A 23,665-nucleotide genomic window follows, 5' to 3' on the forward strand; every position below is an offset into this window, starting at 1 on the left:
GTGAAGTTTAAGAACCTCTTCATCTGCTAGATACCTGTACCAGTACCAGCTGCCCTCAAGTCAATCCTGACTCACTGGGACTGCATACGTGTCACAGTAGAACTGTGCTCTACAGAGTCCTCGATGGCTGATTTTTTGGAGTACATCACCAGGCCTTTCTTTCAAGGTACCTCTAGAACTGGGTTCTGGGTTCTAGGTAGACTTGAACCTCCAACCTTTCAGTCAGTAGCCCAGAGACTCCTTTATTGCTAGATACCTAAGTGTAAACCTAATCCTAACAATCTTTAAAAATAGAAAAACAGAAATATAAAAGTCTAGGTGTTTGTGCTACTTTGAGATAAACAGTTATATCTTAGCTACTTTTACTACTAAAAGACATGCACCCTAAGGTCAAACTTTTGACAATGTCAATAATCTTTAACATGGCCTTGAACCACAAAGAGTGAATGAATGAATGAATAAATAAATAGCCCTCTTAGAACTTTCTAATGAATCCCAGTGCATGTAAGACTGTAAGCACAAGCCTTGTTCCACAGTTGAGGCCTGAGGCATCATATTAACTCTGTACACACACTCTATCCTTTGCACTTCTCGGGCCCCCTCAGAAGAGAGAGAACCATCAGGGAAAAGACTGCCAGAAGCAGGCTCCACGACAAGAGGCCAGAGCTTAAAGCAAGAAAACAGACAGAAACCCTAAATCCATCAAGAAAAGGTTGACTTCTGCTCAGTGGACTCTGTTAACGTTTCAAAATATTTTTATCTTCCTGATAGAAATTCTTAAAAAGTATTTGGGTGCCTAATTATCTCAACGTCTTATTTACATGGAATGGTTAATTCTCTAACACATTTATTAAGCCAGTAATGTAAAGCTTTGCAATCCCGTTGGCATAACTACCCCATGTGAAAAAATGCATATGATGCTGTATTACTGCTTAACCTCTCCTCCACTGGTGTCCCATTCACATTTCTAAACAATTTCTTCATCCTTTCAAAGAACGTCTTCGAAGGAATGTTGGAATAAGACAGGTTGAAAGTAGATTTTTATGACAGGAAATCCTATTAAGTTTTATGACGTGGTTCCCAGTAACAGTAAAGCACTTGAATGTGAAAAATAAAAGAAAAATAATTCCTTAAAAATATAAAATTCATGGGGCTAAAAACCAGAAAAAAATACAATAAGAATTAAGTTGTAATTTAAAATTAAACTTTGGTATTCTATTCCTTTTAGACGTTCAGAAGCTTCTAAGCAACTAGTCTTTAAAAGATCACATGAGCATCAACCAACAATTTGCATCCTGGTTCCCCAGGAGTGCACAGCATTCAGTCCTTGAGGTCTGCCTGGCTCAAGTGCTCCTTATGCCTGTAACTGTACCCCTTAAACTTCCATAATCATTCTCGTTTATCTCAAATTAAAAGTCAGCAAGAGAACAAAAGCATAGCGGTTTTTTTTTTTTTTTTTAATGAAATACTGTTCAAAATAATTTGGATGTCCTATAAATCAAAGAAGAGGTACTGAACATTTTTTTTTTTTCCCAGAGATTTTTATGTAGTGGTAGCTAACCAGAAAGAAGGTCAGCAGCTTAAAGCAACTAGCTGCTCCTTGGAAACCCAGTGAGGCAGTTCTAGTGTGTCTGACGTAAAGTCATTATGAGTTGGAATTGACTCCATGGCAATGGGATTGGGTTTTCTGTTATTAGGTTAATTAGAAAGTTTGTGATTTTAAGATAAATATAAACTATTTTTAAGATAGAGACATTTTTATTTACCAGTATCCTCATGATAGCTGGGAAGTTCAGGATAGAGCTTATATTCATTTCTGTCACCTGGAAAAAAGTGGAGGGCAGGGAGGGCAAGCTTATTAATACATAGTATATAACAGATATAAAAACACCAAGCCATGTACTTGTTAAACAAATATTTTAAATTACTCTAATTGACAGAAAGAGTTATCTGATGATGGTTTAAATCCAGAGGTACGTATGCCTGACTAGACCCAGGTAATACACTAAATATAAAGCAGATGATAAAATATAAAGAAATGACACAGAAGGACACAGGCTATAACTCACGGCCTGTTAAGTGCACATGTACGGAAAACACAGAAACATCTCTTAACAAAAAAATAATCATAAAATGACCTGATTTTAAAACAAACGTGTAACTCCCAAATCAGTGATTTTCTAAACGATTTTGCTTGAAATTAATATAGTTTTTAAAGCAGCAGGTATTCAACTATAAAAGCATTCTTGGGTAGTGGAAACAGCTGATCGCTCGGCTACGAACCAGAAGGTTGGTGGTTTGAATCCACCCGGAAGCACTGCGAAAGAAAGGCCTGGTGAAAGGTCACGGCCGTTGAGAAGTTATGGGGCACAGTTCTATTCTGAAACACAGGGTGTTACCACGAGTCAGAGTGAACTCAGTGGCACAGGTTTTTGGTTTTTAACATGCAAATTGTTTAATATAAGTTTAAACAGTAATAAGGGGTATACGTTTTAGCCTATTTCAAATATCAATTACTTAAATAATATATCTCTCTTTTAAATATATCTAAAAGAATCTGTATATTCCAGTGATCTAAAATCCATCATCCATTAAGAAAACCAACAAGCTATTTTTTAATAGTCAGAAATTATATAGTGTTCATTTTTAATGTTCAAATCATATCTGCATTCCACTTGCCCCAAAGATATTATACTAATGTATTAATATTTTTTTTATTATTATATTTTTGCAGGTAATAGTTTCTGCAACAAAAATTTGGACATAAATTTGTGTTTGCATTTTTAATAAGCACAAATCTCTATTAAAACCTTCATAATTAAGTTACAATTATAAACATTATTGGACACAATAAATCAAAATCTTAAATGCATTATGAATTTGATAACTTACTAAACATAAACGGTAAAATTTTATTTGAAATACATCTCTTAACAGACATATGAGATGTTTTAAAAATATCTGGTGTATGTTGTTGTTGTTGTTAGTTGTCTCCAGTCAATTCTGACTCATGGTGACCCCTGTGTGCGGAGTACTGCTCCACAGAGTTTTCAAAGATGTGAACTTTCAGAAGCAGATCACCAGCCTGTCTTCCAAGGCACCTTGGGTGGGTTTGAACCGCCAACCTTTTGGTTAATAGTCTAGTGCTTAAGAGTCTGTGCTGTTCACATGTACAGAATGACTACTGCTTACTGCTAGAATGACGTATAATCCAGGTAAAATTTTATTTTGGCTTTCTTTTTTGTAGATATAGGTGCTAAGAAAGCTAATTTTTATACAAACTAGAGAGTACTAGAAAGAGTTTTGTTACACAAATATCATTTAATTCGTTTATATTCTTTCTAAGATACAAAAAAAAAAAAAAAAAAAAATTGCCCAGTCAATTCTGAATCATAGTGACCCTACAGGACAGAGTAGAACTGTCCCACAGGGTTTGTAAGGAGCAGCTGGTGAACTCAAACTGCTGATGTTTTCGTTAGCATAGCAGCCTGAGCTTGTAACTACTCTGCCACCAGGGCTCCTCCTTCTGAGAAAGAGATTAAAAAAAACAAAATCATAGTGAACTATCACCAAAACAACCATACAATTTATAAAATAATATTACAATTAAATTTTTTTGTTTCAGTGATAGATAACGATTTTACAATAATTAACATATAATTACCATAATATTACTGGTATTATTATAAACGCCAATGAAAATTCCATTAGGTCCTTCTTCGGTTTCATTGAAAGCAAAGGGAAATCACCTGACTTACAAAAGGATCTGCTGCTCAGACCATTCATGAACTCTACGCCAATATCAACAAAATCTCTCTTCCAAAATGCATCACCATTCTTACAGTTTGGGGGCAGTGAAGCAGTAGGATTCAGAATAAAATAGTTCACCAAAAATGAAGGCAGCTGCTGTCCAGTCAGTTCTGACTTACAGAGCCCCCGTGTGTCAGGGGAGAACTGTGCCCCACAGGGTTTTCACCAGCTGATTTTTCAGAAATAGATCACCAAGTCTTCCTTCCGAGGCACCTCTGGGTGGACTCGAACTACCAGCTTTTTTTTCAATAGCCAAGTGTGTTAACCGTTTGTACCACCCAGGGATTCCCAAGATGGTTTAGGAGTTTACTTTTCTTTTTAAAGTGGGAAAAGAGCAACTGTGAAAAGAGAAAAGACAGAGAGGATGGTCTGCATGTGATGTTCTCAGTTGGATCAAAGAATATGTCTTGGAGCTGAAAATTTGAGATTGTATCTCTTAAATTAGCTGTGCCCAAATATCCTCTGGCAGTCTCTGCATACCCCTGAAGATAGGTACACACCAGTCTGAAGACCACTGACCTAAGAAGTTTATGAAGGTAAGACTATTGCGATAAACATTGCCAGTGGTGAGGAAGAGGAATAAAAATATGTGAAGAGAATCTCTTTTAAAAAACCAAACTGACTAGGAGAAAAGAGATTTTGGATACATGAACTGATATAAGAAAAACAAAATATGCGTAAATTAATAGATTTTCTCAACTATAACAATCAAATAAGCACTCTCAAACAGAAATAGAAAAGTACTTTCCATTTACCAGAGCAAACCAAGAATACAAAGTACTTAGAAATAAATTTAACAATAAAGGCACAGAAACTATTAACTCTTATTAGAGTACATAAAATAGTTCAAGAAATAAAAAGCATAAAATGGGAAGATTATTAAACTAATTAATACTTGTAATATTATTGCAACTAGTAACAAAAAATTACAAAATTAAATATAAGCTCATGATATTATCTTAACCAAAATCACATATTGGGGGAGGAGGAAAGAATGGATAAAATGATTGTATATGAAGAAGATTATTATACTAATAAATTAATTAATACATGTAATGCGGTTGCAATTTGGAACCCAAAATTAATATAAGCACATGATATTATCTTAACTAAGATCACATATTGGAGGTGGAGGACAGAATAGATAAAATGATCTTAAACTATAGGAAGAATGAGTGTCCAGTGATCGTGAGAATACCAGATAAATTAAAGACTTGACTATAAAAATATATATATATTGCAAGAAAAATTAAGGGGACTGTGGATAAAATCTGGAGGAATACCTTTTTAACCATGTTTAAAAAAATAAACTATTAAAAAACATGCTAGATAACTTTTGACATAAAATTCTATCTTTTATATAATAAAGTATACAGGAAAAAAAGATCAGTAGGCAAGTGATACACATAAAAAGAAGCTGTAACCCAAATGTCATGCAAAGCCCTTAATCTACACAGTGCTCCCATAAGTCAAGAAGGCAATAAGTATATCAATGGAAAAAACGGACTAACAATGAAGAGATTTTTTTTCCGAGAAGGTCAAATCCCAAACACCAGAAAATGTATGAAGAGATATTCAAATTGACTAATAAATAAAGGAAAACACAAGCCAGTTAACAAGGAGATATACCCAGCCCTCAGACTGACAAATACTTTAAAATGCCTTATCATCAATCGTGGTGGAAAATATGAAAAGCTACCCACATATATAGCTGGTGACACTCTGCAGTAGCAAAAACTTTTTAAAAAGCAATCTATTGTTACACCTATTAAAATTTAAAAATGTATCCTTTGATCCATCATGTTCACTTCTGACAATCTATCTCAAAAAAATAAAAGCTCCAGTATACAGAGACATGAATTTAGGAGTATGTTAACTGTGGCACCGTTAGAACAGCAGGCCCTGCTGGCACCGTGGCTAAAGCAATCGTCTGCTAACTGAAAGGTCAGCGGTTTGAAACCACCAGCGGCTCCGCGGGAGAAATATGTGGCAGTCTGCTTCCATAGGATTTACAGGCTCGCAAGCCCTACGGGGTTGTTGCTATGAGCGGTAACAGCTGGTCAGGGCAAAAACCTGAAATACAGTTAATACCCATCAGTAGGAGAATGGCTGAACAAAATATGGCACAGCCACGTCACGGATTAAGCAGCCGTTAAAAAACAAACAAACCCATAGCCGCTGAGTCCATTCCAACTCACAGCGACCCCATAGGACAGAGCAGAACTGCCCCGCAGGGTTTCCAAGGGGCGGCTGGTGGATTCCACCTGCCGACCTTTTGGTTAGCAGCCACATCTCACCGTAGCTCTTAACCACTGCACCCCAGCAGCCGTTAGAAAGAATTAATCAGAGCTTTTTTTATTTATTTATTTTTTTTATACCAGTTGACTCAGAGATTTCCATAAGGTATTTTGAGGTGGGAGAAAAAAGACATATTAAAGCATAAATAATATGTCAGCATTTTGTAAAGCAATAACAAAATGTTCTGTCTGTGTATGCGTATGTACTTTTATATGTGTAGGACATTTTACGGTGCTAATATGGGTTTCCTTGAAAGAGGATGGAAGAGGGTTTTGATGAAAGTTAACCAAAACCAAGCCAGTTGCCGCTGAGTCTGTTCCAACTGAGGCGACTCCTTTTGTGTCAGTACAGCTGTCCTTCGTGGGATTCTCAATACCTGATTTTTTGGAAGTAGGTCTCCAGGCCTTTCTTCCATGGCACTGCTGGGTGGCTTTGAACCTCCAACCTCCTGGCTGGTAGTACCACCCAGGAATTCAAATGACAGTTTAGAGGAAAAATGGGAAAAGGACCAAAAAAAGAAAGGAAAAAAAAGCACTTAAATGAACCACACACGCCTCTATATGAAATTACATACATATGGGAACATATGGAAAGAACTTAAAGATTTAGCTTTTTTTTTTTTTTTAATTAAGAACTTAGGAACAGATCAGATTTGAAATACAAAAGGTTAAAAAATGGTTATCAATTTTAAATGATTCCTTTTATTGAATAAAAAAAACTGGTGCTTAAACCTTGGGATGATGTGTGAGAAAAGATGGATGGTATGCAGAAAAAAACAAACAAACAAAAAACCACCTAGGGACCTAGCAACAAATAACGAAACTGCAAAAGTCCCGGAAGAACCCTAAGAGCATGGCCCCTGGACACTATTTCAGCTCAGTAATGAGGTCACTCCTGAGGTTCACCCTTCAGCCAACGACTGAACAGGCCCATGGAACAACACAAGACTAAAGGGGAAAACCAGCCCTGGGGCAGGGACTGGAAGGCAGGAGTGAACAGGTAAGCTGGTAATAGGGAACCCAGGATTGAGAAGGGAGAATGTTGACATGTCGTGGGGTTGTTAACCAATGTCATACAACAGTGTATGTACTAACTGTTTGATGAGAAACTAGTTTGTTCTGTAAATCTTCATCTAAAGTACAATAAAAAAAAAAAAGTCTAGGAAGAAGGAGCGGCGGCTTCACACGGATATACAGTGAGTAGAGCTGGTGTGAAGGTAAACTGGTAATGAGAAGCAGACACTACTCACAGGACAACTGCCCACTGTGTAAACGGGGACACCACAGTCTGTCTCCACAAGAAAGCTTTCAGGAGAAGGTAACAGATCATGGTGGGAAACGGTAAATCTGAGGTTGGTGGAGTCAAGAATCTTGGTGACGCTGTGATATGCAGGTTTTACAATGCTTGCTCAAAGGGAATACGCAACCTTTCAAGTTTTTCTATTGTTAAATGAAGGCAATCCCTTAAGGTAAGGTACAGTCATTTTTTAATCTACACTGATGAGGAACTGATGCTAAAAGGATTAATGAAGCACTTTTTTTTTGTTGTTGTTTAATATACGCATGATACTGGTATCTTATCCTGTTAGTGAGGAAACTTTAGAAATGTTATGTATTCTAAAACATGTGCATAGGTCAAATTTAATATAATCGTGGACATCTAAAATAAAAATAGACTCAGCGTTCACTTAACATTACTCATTGGAGATATGGGTCTTAGCAAATTAATCCCCTTCTCATGAATAAGAAATAGACTATCCCTATGGGAAGAAGAATGCAGCACCCCAAGAGAAGAGAACACAGCAGGGAAGGACAATAAAGAAAATATGTCTAGTTCCTGGAGAGCTCCTTGGGAGGGAAATTTAGACGAGCTAAAGGTATAGCCAGAATTCGATATGAGAGACCTGGGCAGGACAACTGGGAAAATGGATACAAAAAGATGAAGGAGGAGGGTGACAACAAACTTCCATGAAAGTGAAATAACCTCCCAGCTCTCTGAAGCACTTCAGTATTTTTACTGCTTCTCTCAGAATTTATCACACACTTCCTTCCATTACTGTAGTTAATTACATCATGTGTAATTTCTCTCGTATTAGATTGAAAGCCCTTGAAAGGCAAGTTCTAAGATTCATCTTTGTCCTCTCAAAAGCCATAGCACAGTGTTTCTTGTACGCTGTTGTTGTGTTAGGTACTGACTCATAGCGACCCCATGTACAAGAGAATGAAACACTGCTGGGTCCTGTACCATCCTCACAGCTGTTGCTATGCTTGAGCCCATTGTTACAGCCACTGTATCAGTCCATCTCATTGAGGGTCTTCCTCTTTTTCGCTGATCCTCTACTTTACCAAGCATGATGTCCTTCTCTAGACACTGGTCCCTCCTGATAACATGTCCAAAGTACTTGAGACAAAATCTCGTCATCCTTGCTCCTAAGGAGCATTCTGGCTGTACTTCTTCCAAGACAGATGTGTTCATTTTTCTGGCAGTCCAGGGTATATTCGATATTCTTTGCCAACACCATAATTCAAAGGCATCAGTTCTTCAGTCTTCCTTATTCATTGTTCAGCTTTATAAATTTAGTCTACTTTTAAAATCTTTTCAAGAAGCCTGTTAGTGGCCATCTAAGATACTCCACTAGTCTCATCCCTTCGGGAGCAAGGGAGAATGAAGAAAACTAAAGACACAAGGGAAATATTAGTCCAAAGGACTGATGGACCACAACTACCACAGCCTCCACCAGTCTGAGTCTGGTACAACTAGATGGTGCCCGGCTACCACCACTGACTGCTCTGACAGGGATCACAATAGAGGGTCTCAGACAGAGCTGGAGAAAAATGTAGAACAAAATCCTAACTCACAAAAAAAGACTGGACTTACTGGCCTGACAGAGACTAGAGAAACCCTGAGAGTATGGCTCCCAGAAACCCCTGTGGCCCAGTAATAATGTCACTCCTGAGGTTCACCCTTCAGCCAAAGATTAGGCAGGCCCATAAAACAAAATGAGACTAAAGGGGCACAGCAGCCCAGGGGCAAGGACTAGAAGGCACGAGGGGACAGGAAAGCTGGTAATAGGGAACCCAAGGTCGAGAAGGGAGAGTGCTGACATGTCGTGGGGTTGCTAACCAATGGCATAAAACAGTATGTGTACTGACTGTTAATGTGAAGCTAGTTTGTTCTGTAAACCTTCAACTAAGTACAATAAAAAAGTAGGTAAGTAGGAAAAAAGTATTCTTTATGAAATCCTCAGCTTCCAGAAATGAACTTAAATATGATGATTTAAGAAAAATATGCTTATTTTGTTCTCATTTCAAGTCAGCAGGATAACATTCTTTGCAAGGAATGACAAAGAAGATTTTAAAAAAATACTATAAAGATAAATCTTTTTGTAAATTGAAGAAAGCATCTTATGAATGAGAACAGGCATTTCATAGACACGGCAATGAGAATCTGTCTTATGCATTTAGAAGCCAAGCATTTATTTTTCTCTCTTAAGTATTCATTTGCTGTACTATTTAACTCTAACAGAGTAGCTTGATTTCTTAACAATACTATTTAATAGTTATTTAATTATAACTGTATTTGAATTACAATAAAAATATTTACTTTGAGAGCCAGCATTCAGCTGGACTGTTACAGATGATGGCTGTGGCCTTGACAATGGTTTTGGAGGTAATTCTCTGGCCTGGGAGGAACAAAAAAAGAAAAAAAAAATTATGTAATTTTAATTTTAACTCTTTTTACTTAGGAGCATATAAAGTGCCACCCCCCCACCCCCCACCTTAGGCCCATATTTAACTGAGTTAGAGGAAGAAAAAATGCAGACATAGGCAAGGGCTAAGCTCTTTTGATAACTGGAAGCTGACCTCTCCCAGACACTTCCAACAATCCATGCTAGATTTTGGGGGAATTTCAGGTACAATGATATGGTGATTGGTTTAGCAATTCCTGGGAGAGACAAGGAAAAATTTGAACTCTTAATGCTTCAGTTTTCATTCTGCACAACAGTAATCAAGCCAACTTGAAAGAATGTTGTGGAAATAGAGTCATGCACACAAAACCCTTGGTGCTTAGAGCCTGATATACAGTGGATACTCAGTATTAAAAAAATTAGTGGCTATTATTGATATTATTAGGATATAATAATACAAAGTACTATCCTTTGAGAAATGTGGATGTGGAAAACAAACCATATCTCTCCTTGAAATTTTATAGATGAATGGCAAGGTTGTATGACATTTTCACAAGAAAATTACATAAATGATACCAAGGGAAGTTTAGCAAGTTATTAGGAACTCGGTATCAAGTGACAGAATATTCTGCATAAAGAAACTTCCTGTGACGATTGAGAGAAATATAAAAAGCAAAGGTTACAGAAGCCTTCATCTGTTCTCTTACTGCTTTTCTTGCGTTAATTTGTTGTCCTTCATTTTCATACTTTTCCGTAAAGGAATCGAGAATTTCATAAAGATCTTCTGCTTGTGCAGGCTGTGGCATATCTCCAAATAAAATGTCATAAGCTCGGATATCTTGACAATAAAATCTATTGAGAAATATCAGATTGAGGACATTTCTTTTATAGATATAAGATCTTCGCTAGCATTGAATATAAGATATATATGTATGTATATACACAAAAATATAATCTCTACCACTCTTCAAATGCTAACTACAGCTCATATCCCATGTTTGATCCTATATCCACCCTTTCAAGCTCACCCATAGAGGCAACCATCATAAATAGTCTGCTATATGTCCTTTCTCTATTAATATGAAAGGTACATCCACACGTACATATAAATATCTATTCATATATATACATTTATACATATAAACACTTATATAAATATACATACAAGTACATACATTTTTATAGATTTTTTATTTTTTAAGTTTTATACAAAAATGGCATCTATACCATTTCATATCTATTCTCTAACTTATATTTCTCAAATTAATAAAACCAGAAGTAAAAATGTATCTCTTGATTTTAAGAAATGAAGAATCCAGCAAACTTTTCTTTTTCCCCATTCTTCCTAATATTGAGTATTATCAAATGTGCTATGAAATTCTCGAGCACACTGATGTGGCAAGACTGTGCATTCCCAGAGGGCTGGGCTTGCTGGGCTGTGAATGGTAAAGCATGTGTCAACCACCAACTCTGTCAGTTCTAACCAAACAACCGTTCTAGCGCTCTGGAAATCAGTGGCATTTCTTCCAGGTTCTGGAAATAGTTCAGTCAGTATTACTTTTTTAATCTTCTTCTCAATTTTCATTTGGAAGAGTGGCTTTGGGAAAAAATAGCCAGATGCCAGTTTAAAGTGGAAGCTCCCCTTTGCCTCTCGGGATATTTTCAAATCTTTTTTTTTTTTTTAATCAAGATTGGTCTCTATTTGACATGGAGGAAAGACTAAGGCACAGTGCAATAACGGTAAACCTTTCATAGTGAGCAATATCTTGATTGCCCCACACGTTATAACTCGCTGCCCTCCACTAACGTCTGAGAAGTACACTTCCTACAATGCAGTCAACTAGTGGAATATTATGTAGTCATTAACACGTGCTTATATTCCTTATGTAATAATGCTAAGTGAAAAAACAGAATTCATAATTGAATATATATTAAAATTATGATCATGTATGGACAAAAAAAGAAAAACTATGCTTAGAAAAATGTTTGGAAAGTAGTTGATCAAAATGTAAACAGTGATAGTCTTAAAGGTGTAGAATATACTTTCTTTCTCTTCATGTTTTCTAACTTTTCTATAATAATAAAAAAATTTTTTTTAAAGTTTAAATAAAGAAATATAAAAGGTTGCATATTGTTGTTTTGAAATAATATATACATACACGCTCTGTAAACTCTTAAAAAAAACAGATAAAATCATTTTTGGTTTCAACTTACTTTCGATTAGTTTCCTTCCTTTCAATCAAACAGCTGCCTTCTAAAGATATGCCCGCAAACAGTCCTCTTGATTTACAGTACGTAAAGACAGCAGCAGAGCTTCTTAAGGCCACATTTCCTTCCAAATTCCTACAGAACAGAAGACAGCACAGAGCCATGAGAGACTCTAAAACCTAAAGATGCCTGTTTGAATTGCACTGTACTTTTAACCCAAAATAATGACCTTGTTCTGCACTTAGTTCAATTATTTTTCTATGTTTTATTTCATGTTAGCCTCATCGGGGTGTGCTCTAGAGGAAAAGCAGGATACGAGCAGGGATATGTTTTATAAAATAATTATAGAAGGATGTAAGGGAGAATTGTATAACAGAAAAAAAATAAATGTAAAGCTGATATTTTCCAACCAGACCTTCCTTTTCTAAAACAGAGAACTATACTTAAGAATACTGACGGGTGTGGATTCTTATCATACTGAGTATTTTCACACAACCAAGAAACTTTTTTAGATGACTTTACTGCGTAACTGCTGTAAATGGTCTGGGTTTAAAGCATTTCTACATTCTTGGAATAACCCAAGAATAGTCCCTCTTTGATAGAGAAGGAAAATAGACTTTAAACATTGCAAGCATCACTCAAGTAAAATACTTCCATTTTAATTTTTCATGATTTAGTTGGAGAAAACTGTTTCCTGACCAATCCTGTATTTAATCAGTTAATAAAATTTGACTTGTCTTGGCTCCCTCAATGCTTGAAGGCAGATTGTATGTTCAATTCCAGCAGGTACGATGGCCTGTGTTTCTGAAATACTTTGTTTTTGTATGTCCTAGTTTCGAATTTGCTAATTCTATTATACTTTTTATATACTTATTCATAAATGACATCAAATCCTCTCGGAGTAGGCAAGTATGTAAACCATAAATTTGTTTCATTTAATTCAAGCTTCCTGAGGAAAAAACAATACACAGTGCTTAAACCTTCTTACGGTACTCACCTTCCCAACGGCCCAACTGCCACAGTGAAATTCCCGCCAAGCGTTAAGTTACCACCTTTTGCAAAAGCTTCTACTGCTCTATCATAATTCAAAATTATTACCAAATCCGAGACCTAAAATGCAGAAACCCAATTATTTAAAGATAATTATATCTAAGTATCACCATATATGTTGATTAAAATTCAAATATACCATATCTGAATGTATATATATATAAACCCATTGCCACAAGAATTTCATTGTAGACAGAGAAATAATATGAAAAAACAGCCATATTTTTATTTTGACCTGAGGATGCCACAGGTAGTCACAACAAATAACTTTTGAGCATTTACTATGTACCACATGGTCATTTTTTACATGCATTTTCTCCTTTAATCTTCTCAACATCCTTGTGATGTAGCTGGTGATTCTGAGGTTTAGCGACATCAAGTAAACTGTCATGAATGATAACTAGAAACAGGTGAATGGAGATAGGCGAGAAGGATCAAAAGTGGCCCTTGACCTCTTCAAACTAAACAAGAAAGCTGAATCCAAAGAACATGGCGCTAGAAATAAGCACATAAGGTCAAGGAACTATGGGGGCGAAGGACCCTAACGATACTTTGCAAGTTTATGTGTCGTGTCAAAGCCATGTGCCCACTACGAGTAAACTGCACACTGCAAGACTATTCCAGTTCGAAATACCTGGAAGAAAATCAGTTGCCATGAGTTGAGGCCTACTTTTCAAGAAAAAAACAAAAACCAGAATGAGGTTCAACAGAATCCTCAAGACCGTCAACATGGAGAAAGCATTTGTCCCTCAATTTCACCACCTCGATGGTAAAGCTCAACTCAGAACTGAAAAATAGAATTGGTAATAATAGAGTCCTTCAAAGGATCCATCCAAATGAGCACGGGCAAGAGCAAGGGCCCTGAGGTCCCAGAGACCTGAGCTTCAATCTCAACTCCACTTCTCAACAGCTGTGTGACCATGGGTATTTTTATCTAGCCTTTGGATCTCTGATCTTTTTATATTTAAAAATATGCATATTAGGATCTACCTTGTAGAACTATTGGGAGGATCAGCTATATGTGTCAAGTGTATCTAGAAAATAGAAGGTAAAATGAGATGGTCCTAAAAATTTGGGCTCAAAATTGAAATTATCTGGGTGTGGATTCCAATTCTGCCACTTACTTGTGCTGGCAAAAGACTGAACCAGTCTATGTCTCAGTTTCCTCCTTTGTAAACTGGATATAATAATAGCAACCACAATTTATAGGGTTTTTAGGATGAATTGAAATCATTTGCAAAGCCTGACATATAGTAAGCTCTCAATAAGTTTTAGCTATGGTTAATACTATATAGTAGGTTATCAGCAAATAGTATCTACCATCGTATTTTTCACATCTCAGAAAAATAGGCAAAAGACAAGCAGGCTGACATTAAAGATCTAAAAATGTTTTAAATAACACTTTCATTTATACGGAGCCCTGGTGGCTCAGTGGTTAAGAGGTATGGCTGCTAGCCCAAAGGCTGACAGTTTGAATCTATCTGTCACTTCTTGGAAAGACTATGGGGCAGTTCTACTCCATCCTATAGGGTTGCTATGAGTCGGAATTGACTCAATGGCAATGGGTTTTGGGTTAATTTATATAATTCTTTATATTTTTCTTTTATCTGACTCACAGAAGGATTCTATTATTACCATATGAGACTTTACTTGGAAGGACCTAACAGAGTTCTTGATACAAGTATATTTTTAATAAGGGTTTAATTTGAATCATTTTATAATGGTGATGGTGCGGAGGCAGAGGCATATAAGATCCACAGTACAAAATGAACGTATCACTTAGGTGTCCACACAAAATACTTCACCTTGACTCCTGTCTGCTTTTATTTCCATTTTATATTGAATGATTTCTGAAGGTCATGGTGTGCAACGGCACACAGCATTATTTATAATTCTTATGCAAACTTAGTCAATTTTTCCAATAATTTACAACATGTGCTGGGTTTACTATACACATTTTTTATGTAACATAATAAAAGTTGCCTTACATGATACTTGGTACATAGATACTCAGTACATAAAAATTCCTAGCCATGACCTTGTAGATGGTCTAGGTGTTATGTTCTTCTGTTTACTACATCTTAGTGCAGTTTGAAGAGGCAATTAAAAAAAAAAAATGCATCCTTTAATTTGCTTTCTGATCTCTATTCAGCTCTTCTGAAATAAGGGTAAGAGAATCCTGTGTTCTTTGGTGATACCACTAATTAGATAAAGAACCAGGTCAAAAGCTACACGGGGGCTTGAGGAGCAGCATGATAGCCACGGGCACTAGGGATTTTTTGGTTTTTCTGCAGCTTTGAATGAAAAGCAAAACATTTCCTGCAAAAAAAAACTGGAGCGATAGAACAGTATAAGACAACCATTTGGGAATTTGATAAAGTCTTCTTAAGTTTGCACTAGGACTTGAATAACTGTAAACAAGATCCAAATCTTCCAATTAAATTCCATTCTTAAAGATAATTAAAAAAAAAAATTGTCAGGCAGGAAAAGCTGGGGAGTAAATGTTCTTAAGAATCACTGGCCTTCTTTTTTCTGCAATTGCATCTCCTGAAGCTCTATCTCTTGATATGGGGCTATCCCCTATCTCCCAGTAAAAATACATGTTTTATGGATTTTAATAATTCCAAGCAACTGAGTCCTTTGTACCGTCACCTACTTGTATCCTCTAATAGAGTCTGACTCTGTTTTTTATGTTCGACTTTTGATGACTTCTAAGTGCCACCACTCTCCCTTTCTCTTCTGCCCCACATGTAGGTCACCTGATAAGAAAGCCTGGGTGCTCCCTCCTTGGGAACTGGTGTAAACCATCACCCCAGCCACAACTCCTAACCACCATAAAAGTTGGGCCAGTCTCCCTTCTCCTTCTCTCAAGCCGCCGTTGGGTGTGCTTGGGAATCTACCTTGATCTCCCCAGAAAGCCTCATTCTGTGGGTAATAACCATTTTCATACCCCACCAGTGTGTGTGTGTGTGTGTGTGTGTGAGATACCACCAGTCTCAACATGCAAGTCAAACTGGGGGATGAGGGGTCGGCAGACCATCTTATATCTGTGCGGTGAACACATACCTCACATTTCTCATGCCGACAGATCCTCCTCTTAGCTGTCAGTCTCAGAGTTTATGGGACTTAAAAATTAGACTCTGATCTCTAACGATAATTTCTCCTTAACTTAAGCCTAGATACCTTTCTCTTCATTAAAGTAAAAGAGCTCTTCCAAATTCTCTTTGGAAAAAGTTGAGAAATTTTTCTGAAATGATAATTTTGGATGAAAGCAAGGTAGACCGGACTTGATGGCCTCAGAGTTCACTCTGGCTTCTGGTATACAACAAACAGTAAGAGATAAATCCAAAGACAAACCAGGCATCAGGACCTTGCTATAGCTGTTGCCTTGAAAATTAACAGTGTGTAAATCAAGGCTAGTTTTATCATTATCTTTCCTTGAACCACTGACTTCCAAATCTCTTCTCACAATCATAATTCTCTTTCTTTTCTAATCTCTCTCTTCCTACCATCATAATTTCCCTCCCTCTCCCAAGCCTATTCTCTGGAAGAATACAGCCATTCACTGACCTAGGTCATGATGATCCAGGGACAGGGAGCTATAGGTATGATACCTACCCTACAGAATCTGTGAGTCTAAAGGTTAAGACTGATAAAACATAAAACATCCCCCACGTGGATCATCTGCACTTAAACCCCAGGAAGGGTGAGTCTGAAGCTTCTTGAAATCTGACAATTACTCTTAAGTGAAATCAATGGATAAGACAACAAGCTACCTAGTAGCACCCTGAGATTCCAGCTGCTGTTAAGCAGCATCCTTTATAAAATAAATTCTCACCAGTTATCAGAACTGCCATGAAGAGCAGGTCATTAAGGACACAAAGATAAAACTGCAGCCTTTATCAGGACTCCCTGAGAGAATTAAGCCATAACGCTCTAAAGCGCTCACTGCAAGGAATGACTTAACTTCTGCCCTAACATCTAGAATAATGGTGGAAATAACTGAGAAGATAGTACTCAAATAATTTTGTATTCTGTAGTTCTGATGAAGACCCTGGAAAAAACATTGAAGAGAAATGCTTAGAAGAAAGCAAAAAGACTGACCCAAGCACAAAACAACACATCACAAACTTTAGCCCAGAACAGGCATCCTTTGTTCCCAGTGATGAGTATCAGGACAAGGGGGTACTGAGAAATCATCTGTCCCAAGTTTCTTACTTTACAGACTTGATTCAGGAAGATTAAGTGGTTTGCTCAATGTCCTATGACTAATAAAAAAAAGAGCTAAACCGTAATATTTAAAATTGTGTTTCCGCCCCCCGGTATCATGTGGCTGAAAATCAAAATGCCATCTAAAGGTTACCAAAGGGTCCTGGAACTGTTAAAAACTAGTTTAAAGCAAAGTTTGTGGAAGAAGGACTTGCAGAATGGTGGTGTAAGGAGCTCCGTGGATCCTGTCCCCGAAGAGATACCTATAGCTGATGAAAATTATTTTGAAAAGTTTTAAAAACCATTTAACGTATCTGGATATTGTCCTAAGGATGAAGAACAAATGAAGAAACATCTAATCAATAAAATCTGCTCAACCTCCCCGAGGCTGCGGCATTCAAGTCATAGCCAGTTCCTTCTTCTCTCCCCCAGGTGAGTCTAATGCAAGCTCCTCTCTGAGAGACGGGGGGCCCACCAAGAACACAGGGCTTCCTCTTCCCACAGCGTCCTCAAGGGCCACGTTACCTCCCGATGGAGGGGGGCTGCCAGTGTTCCCCAGTACTATGTCTCAGAAGCTCTATCACAAGCATAAATACTTGAGGGATCTGGGGAGTCCTTTCCCAACCCAGCCCGACTCACAGGGTGGAAACTATCCCAGGCCCAACAACCCAAGAATACCGAGACCCTAATCACCCTTACTCCAGCTCACCCATAGAGCAAAAGTTCCACCCTGGAAGAGGCAAGAGAAAATGACCAAAGACTCAAGAGAACAGAGCCACTGACCCAGCCCCCAGCTCTAGAGCAGAGGTGCGGAGCCTGTGCCCAGGGCGAGGGGCAGGCTCTAAGAACTGAGAGCTCCAAAGCTCTCCTCAAGGGAAATGACTTTACTTGGAACAGAGCGGGTAAGTTCAAGCATAACGTGCTGGCAAAAACAATGACAGTTTTTGTGATACACAAGAGGAGGCTGGTAGATCCGTGACAGCATGGCGCTAAACCATCGACCAGCTAGGTTAACAGAGAGAACCAGGGAAAGAGTCAGTTAAGAAAAGGCCTCCTGAGATTGGGAGAAGCCTCAAAGACGACCCTCAAAGAGCACCCCTACAAAGGGGCACAATTTAATTTGATTCGACTGTGGAGCAATTTGTTTCTCAGGGCATTATCGAAAACAACAGAGCGGACAATTAGCTGAGGCTAGAAAAAAAATTTTTTTTTTTTTTTTTTTTTTAACAACTAGGTGTATACTGACAGATTCAAACAATTTCGGAGAGAGACCAGGGAAGGAGACAAAGGCAACCCTGATAAAACTGTCATTCGGGGTGGTAATACGCACGCTCAGGCTTCATCCTCTGAGGCTATACACTGGGAGCAGGCGAATGGGAAGGGGAATAGGATTCAGTGAAATAATCCAGCCAAGTCACTGAACAAATAAGCAAGCAGAGGGAAGGATATTATTCTCTGTTTTACAGGTGAAGAACCTAAGGAGTTGAGAGGAAAAGTAACTTGCCCAAGATCACATAGCCCGTAGGTGCTCAGGTCAGAACTTGAACCACGGTAGTATGACTCCAGAATCTTTACTCTTACAGCGTAACCACTATACCAATTTACCTTTCAAAGATAATAAATTGGATCATTTTATAAAATGTTTCTTTAAAATCTTTCTATTTCATTTATTAGATGAGAGGACTACACTTTATTCATACTTGTTTTTCAAAGTTATTATTGTGCACTATGGCTAAAAATCTATTATTTTCAAAGAACTATCAGGGAAACTCATTTTTAGTCTTTAATCTATTGGAATTTAATTACGTCTCTCCCATTTTTTAAACAAAGGTTATATGAAATGGACTCCCAAAGCACTGAGCTAATGTCCCCAAACTAGCAAGAAATCAGAGGGGTTGTAGAAAGCGGTGGCTGTGACTCAGTAGAACTAGCAATCTAGCAGGCCATTATTTATTTAAAAGAAACATCAGTCAGAATCAACTCGACCACAACAGGTATGGGCCACAATCTGGTGGTGCAGTGGTTAAGTGCTTGGCTAGTAACCAAATGCACCAGCCACTCCAAGGGAGAAAGATGTGGTAGTCAGCTTCTATAAATATTATAGCCTTGGAAACCCTATGGGGCAGTTCGACTCTGTCCTACAGGGTCATGATGAGTCAGAATTGATTCTACTTCAGTGGTTTTGATTTTTTGGAGGGGCCACAATCTACCAGAAAAGTAGGTATAGGCCAGGGAAACAGAGGGCAGGGAGACTGCAATAAAACCAAAAACCAAACCCACTGCAGTCGAGTTGATTCCAACTCACAGTGACCCTTTAGGACAGAACAGAACTGTTCCACAGTAAGTAGACTGCCACATCTTTCTCTTGTGGTGTGGCTGGTGGGTTCGAACCACTATCTTTTGATTAGCAGCCAAGTACTTACCACTGTGCCACCAAGGCTCCTTGGAGACTACCAAAAAAAAAACCCCTTTGCCGTTGAGTCAATTCCAACTCAGAGTGGCCTATAGGAGAGTATAGGACCCCCCACAGGGTTTCCAAGACTGTAATCTATGGAAGCCGACAGCCACATCTAAAAACATGCTTTCCACAAGAGGGCGATATTTTTGAAGGCTTTGATTTGGTTGGTTGAATATAAACAAAAATACAGTCATGATAGGCAAAATTAAAATACGTTCTACTTTTCATACTAGACATTTATATAGCAATGAGTAAAGGAAGTCAAATAAAGATGAAAGAAGAGTTAGCAAAAATACTTCCTCCCAGTAAGGCTAAGGGAATTTAAAACTATGGCAACAGAGCAAATTCATAGAAGGAAAGCGTAGGAGGAAACTGACTGAAATTTGAGAATAAAATCATTTGAGGTTATCAGGAGATCTGATTTACCAATCACTTAGCAATAAGGCAAGAGATGAAGGATTAAGATCATGCCTAAGGTGACCCCTGTGTAACAGACCTTCGTAAACAAGTATTTCCTGGTGTATAATTTCTAGTCCATTCGAGGTAAGTCACAATCATTAGGAGAAAAGTTACTGAATGGAATAGTATGGAGTTAATCTCTACTTAAAGAATTTGAAGTCATCGGAATATCAGATGTTACAAAGCTGCATTTTGCCACAAAGGACGATACACTGTGTTAAACTAGTTAAACTCTACTATCTGAGCTTCGGCTTGTTAAACCTGCTGAAGGAGATAAGCAACTTTCCAAACAGCAAATCATAAATCCGCAATTGCAGTTTTCCAGTCACTGAGACATATCCGTTAGATAGATGTGCTCAAGATGGAAACAGATAAAACAGTGAAAGAAATCCTACTCTCAATGAAAGACAAGGAAACAAAACATGGGAACCATTAGATAGTTTAGATGCATCATGAAAGTAAAATGGGGACATTTTCACAGATGTCAGTGTTAAAATAAGAATAAGACATCTCTCATATTTCCTGCGTTGAGTTTCGGGCGCTTACAGAGACTACGGCACTTGTACGCCTATGCATAGACCACTTACCTCAATTCCTATTTCAAATCCCCCACCAAGGCCAGCTATCCCAATGGCCGAAGGTGCAGACCATTCTGATAAAAACAGACAGACGTTATTTTCACATTAAAACCCGTGGCATATAAATATGGGAAGGAAAAATGCTAAAATGGGCATAGTGTTTCTTTTTTAAATAATGAGACAAGTATTTTTTCTCTGTTTTTAAATGCTCTTTGATAAGCATACACAATTTTAAAAAATTAAAGATGTTTGAAAGCTTACAGACAGCCATGATGAGTCTCATAGACTCACAAGCCCTTACCATCTGATCTTTCCCTGCCAACGTGCAAAGCAACAAACCATTGCTTCCTCACCAGCTAACGACACAGTGTTTGGTAGTTTCAGCTGTCAACATTTTTATGTTTTATAAAATAATTTAGCTATAACTCTAGCCTTCAGTTAGTGTTCTACCACAGACATGAGAGTAAAAGGAACTTAAGGGAATATTTTTATTATAATTACTTCTAAGGGTAATATAGCACTGAATTGTTTTTGTTGTAACTTCTCCAGGAGCAAAGCTGTCTCGGCATCCTTGGTGTCTGGTAGAAGCATAAGAAATTGGGTATAAATTTAATTTAACTAGAAGTCTAAAATGATATATATATATATAACATTTGGAAACTGAAAGTACAGTAATTTCATTTGTTATGATATGGCACATTTCAGAATTAGTGTACACTTGCTTTTCCTGATACAGAAACAGTTACATGAAACAAGTCTAGGAATTTTTTTTTTTAATTTGATTAGAAGAGAGTGAGATAATTGAGATGTTTTCTGAAGAGGTGTATTAGTTTTTGAAACCTAATTTTCCTTGTTACCATGTGCTCTAGACAGTAGGATATTGCTTGACTATATCCATAACTAACTCATTCAGGCATTAAAAAACAAAAACAAAAAGCAAACCAGACGCTGTGGAGGCAATTCTGACTCATAGCGACCCCATGTGTTGCAGAGTAGAGCTGCCCCATAGGGTTTTCAAAGCTGTCACCTTTCAGAAGCAGATCACCCAGCCTTTCTCCTGAGGAGCCTTTGGGTGGGTTTAAATTGTCAATCTTTTGGTTAGTAGCCAAATGTTCAACTTTTTGTGCCACTTCGGGACTCTTAAACCTAATTTTCCTTGTTACCATGTGTTATGTCCCCCATAAACGTGTGCTGCAAACCCTAACCTCTATGCTTGTAGTTATAATCCCATTGGTGACTGGGCTGTCTTTGTTATGCTAATGAGGCAGGATTAGTGCAGGGTGTATTTTGAGTCAATCTCTTCTGAGACATGAAAGAGATTAAACAAATGAGTAGAGTGGAGATACCAAAACCCAGTGCCACCAAGTTGATTCCGACTCATAGTGACCCTGTAGGACAGAGTAGAACTGCCCCATAGAGTTTCCAAGGAGCGCCTGGCAGATTCAAACTGCTGACCCTTTGGTTAGCAGCCGTAGCACTTAACCACTATGCCACCAGGGTTTCCAGAGCAGAGATAGGGGAAGAGAAATCCCAAGCCACAAGAAGATTGCCCAGGAGCAGAAGTTCAGAAGAGGCAAGGACCTTCTTCCAGATCCAACGGAGAGAAAGCCTTCCCCTAGAGCCAGGGCCCTTAATTTGGACTTCTAGCCTCCTGAATTTTTTTTTAGCCTCCTGAAATGTGAGATAATAAATTACTGTTTGTTAAAGCTACCCACTTGTGTTAACTTCTGTTATAGCAGCACAAGAAAACTAAGACAGCATGTATTCTAGATAACAGGTTATTGCCTGAATATATCCATAACTAATTTATTCAGTTATAAATACAGAAATAAGTATCTGCTGATCCCAGGGTTGTTTTCCTTTTTTTTTATATTAGGAAATTTGACCCTGTTTAAAGGCTGCGTCTACAATCTAGCATCTCAGGACCTAAACACATCTGGCCATAATCCCTGTGATCTTGCTGGGCCTTATTTGGACAGCTTTTAAATTACACTTTACAGAGAAAACAGCTGGCTATTTAGGAAGACTGGAGAGAGAAATTTAGGCTTTTGAAACGAATTGAAAGGTCTGCCTGGGATTGAGAGAAACTCCAGAGCTTGACAGTTCTTCAACCCTTTCAACTACAATCACCCTGTCAATGGAGGGCAGCCAGAGGGGTCCTGAAGGCCTTGGGAACATACCACTTCATGGTTTTCTTACAGACTCTCAGTCTCATCTGATAGGGGGCCCCCTTTGAATGTGTCTCTATTTTGTTTGGTGTACTGCTGAGAACTCTGCCCATGAAAATCTGGGTAATGCTTGAGAAGAAGAGAATTTCGTTGTTTTCATTTTCATAGCCTGGCACTGAGGTATGGGAGTTAAGCCACTAATTAAGGGAGAGATGCTTGTTTTCTGTGGGGAGACCTGGGCGGAAACCTAGTGAATCCAACTGGCTGGTATTTAAAGGCTCTACAAACCCCCTAAATGTATCTATTTTCAGTATGTGTTCTATGCTCTCTCTTAAAATAAAAATTACCTACACTAAAAAAAAAAAGCTATTAATAGACAAATGTGTTCAATCATAGGACTGAGCAGCAAATGTTAAATTGGTATAAAAAGCATTTTAGTTGGTTATGACATACCTGCAAACATTTTAAATACTATTATATATTTGGTTCTTGGGATTCAAGGCAAATGTATTTAGATTTCACCTCTGAAAATCAAACAATTGATTTCACCCCAGAACGTAAAATCAAATTACATTGATATTGCTATCATTCTGCCTTGGGGGAAATTTTTGAAAATGTGAGTGTTTATGGTGCTACCAGAGATATGGTTGTAAAGCTTACAGATGACCCCTTATTTTCATATTAACTTCCATAAAACAAAACAGCTAAACCATGAAGTTGAGAAATATGAATTCACATT

At 37.8% G+C, this 23,665-nt stretch overlaps 1 protein-coding gene across 4 annotated transcripts in view; it reads right to left on the reverse strand.

Moving 5' to 3' along the window:
• The window catches only part of SH3YL1 (SH3 and SYLF domain containing 1), a 53,598-nt gene that overhangs the window by 7,474 nt on the left and 22,459 nt on the right, over positions 1-23,665 (reverse strand). For all 4 annotated transcript variants that reach the window (XM_049903216.1, XM_049903218.1, XM_049903214.1 and 1 more), the window contains exons 5-10: positions 20,768-20,832; positions 13,002-13,114; positions 12,011-12,139; positions 10,504-10,648; positions 9,712-9,790; positions 1,767-1,823 (exon numbers count right to left, since the gene is read on the reverse strand). In XM_049903216.1, coding sequence (XP_049759173.1) covers positions 1,767-1,823; positions 9,712-9,790; positions 10,504-10,648; positions 12,011-12,139; positions 13,002-13,114; positions 20,768-20,832 — 588 coding nt within the window. The remainder of the gene's footprint in view (positions 1-1,766; positions 1,824-9,711; positions 9,791-10,503; positions 10,649-12,010; positions 12,140-13,001; positions 13,115-20,767; positions 20,833-23,665) is intronic.

This window comes from Elephas maximus, chromosome 12, assembly GCF_024166365.1.
Source record: "Elephas maximus indicus isolate mEleMax1 chromosome 12, mEleMax1 primary haplotype, whole genome shotgun sequence".
NCBI lineage: Eukaryota > Metazoa > Chordata > Mammalia > Proboscidea > Elephantidae > Elephas > Elephas maximus.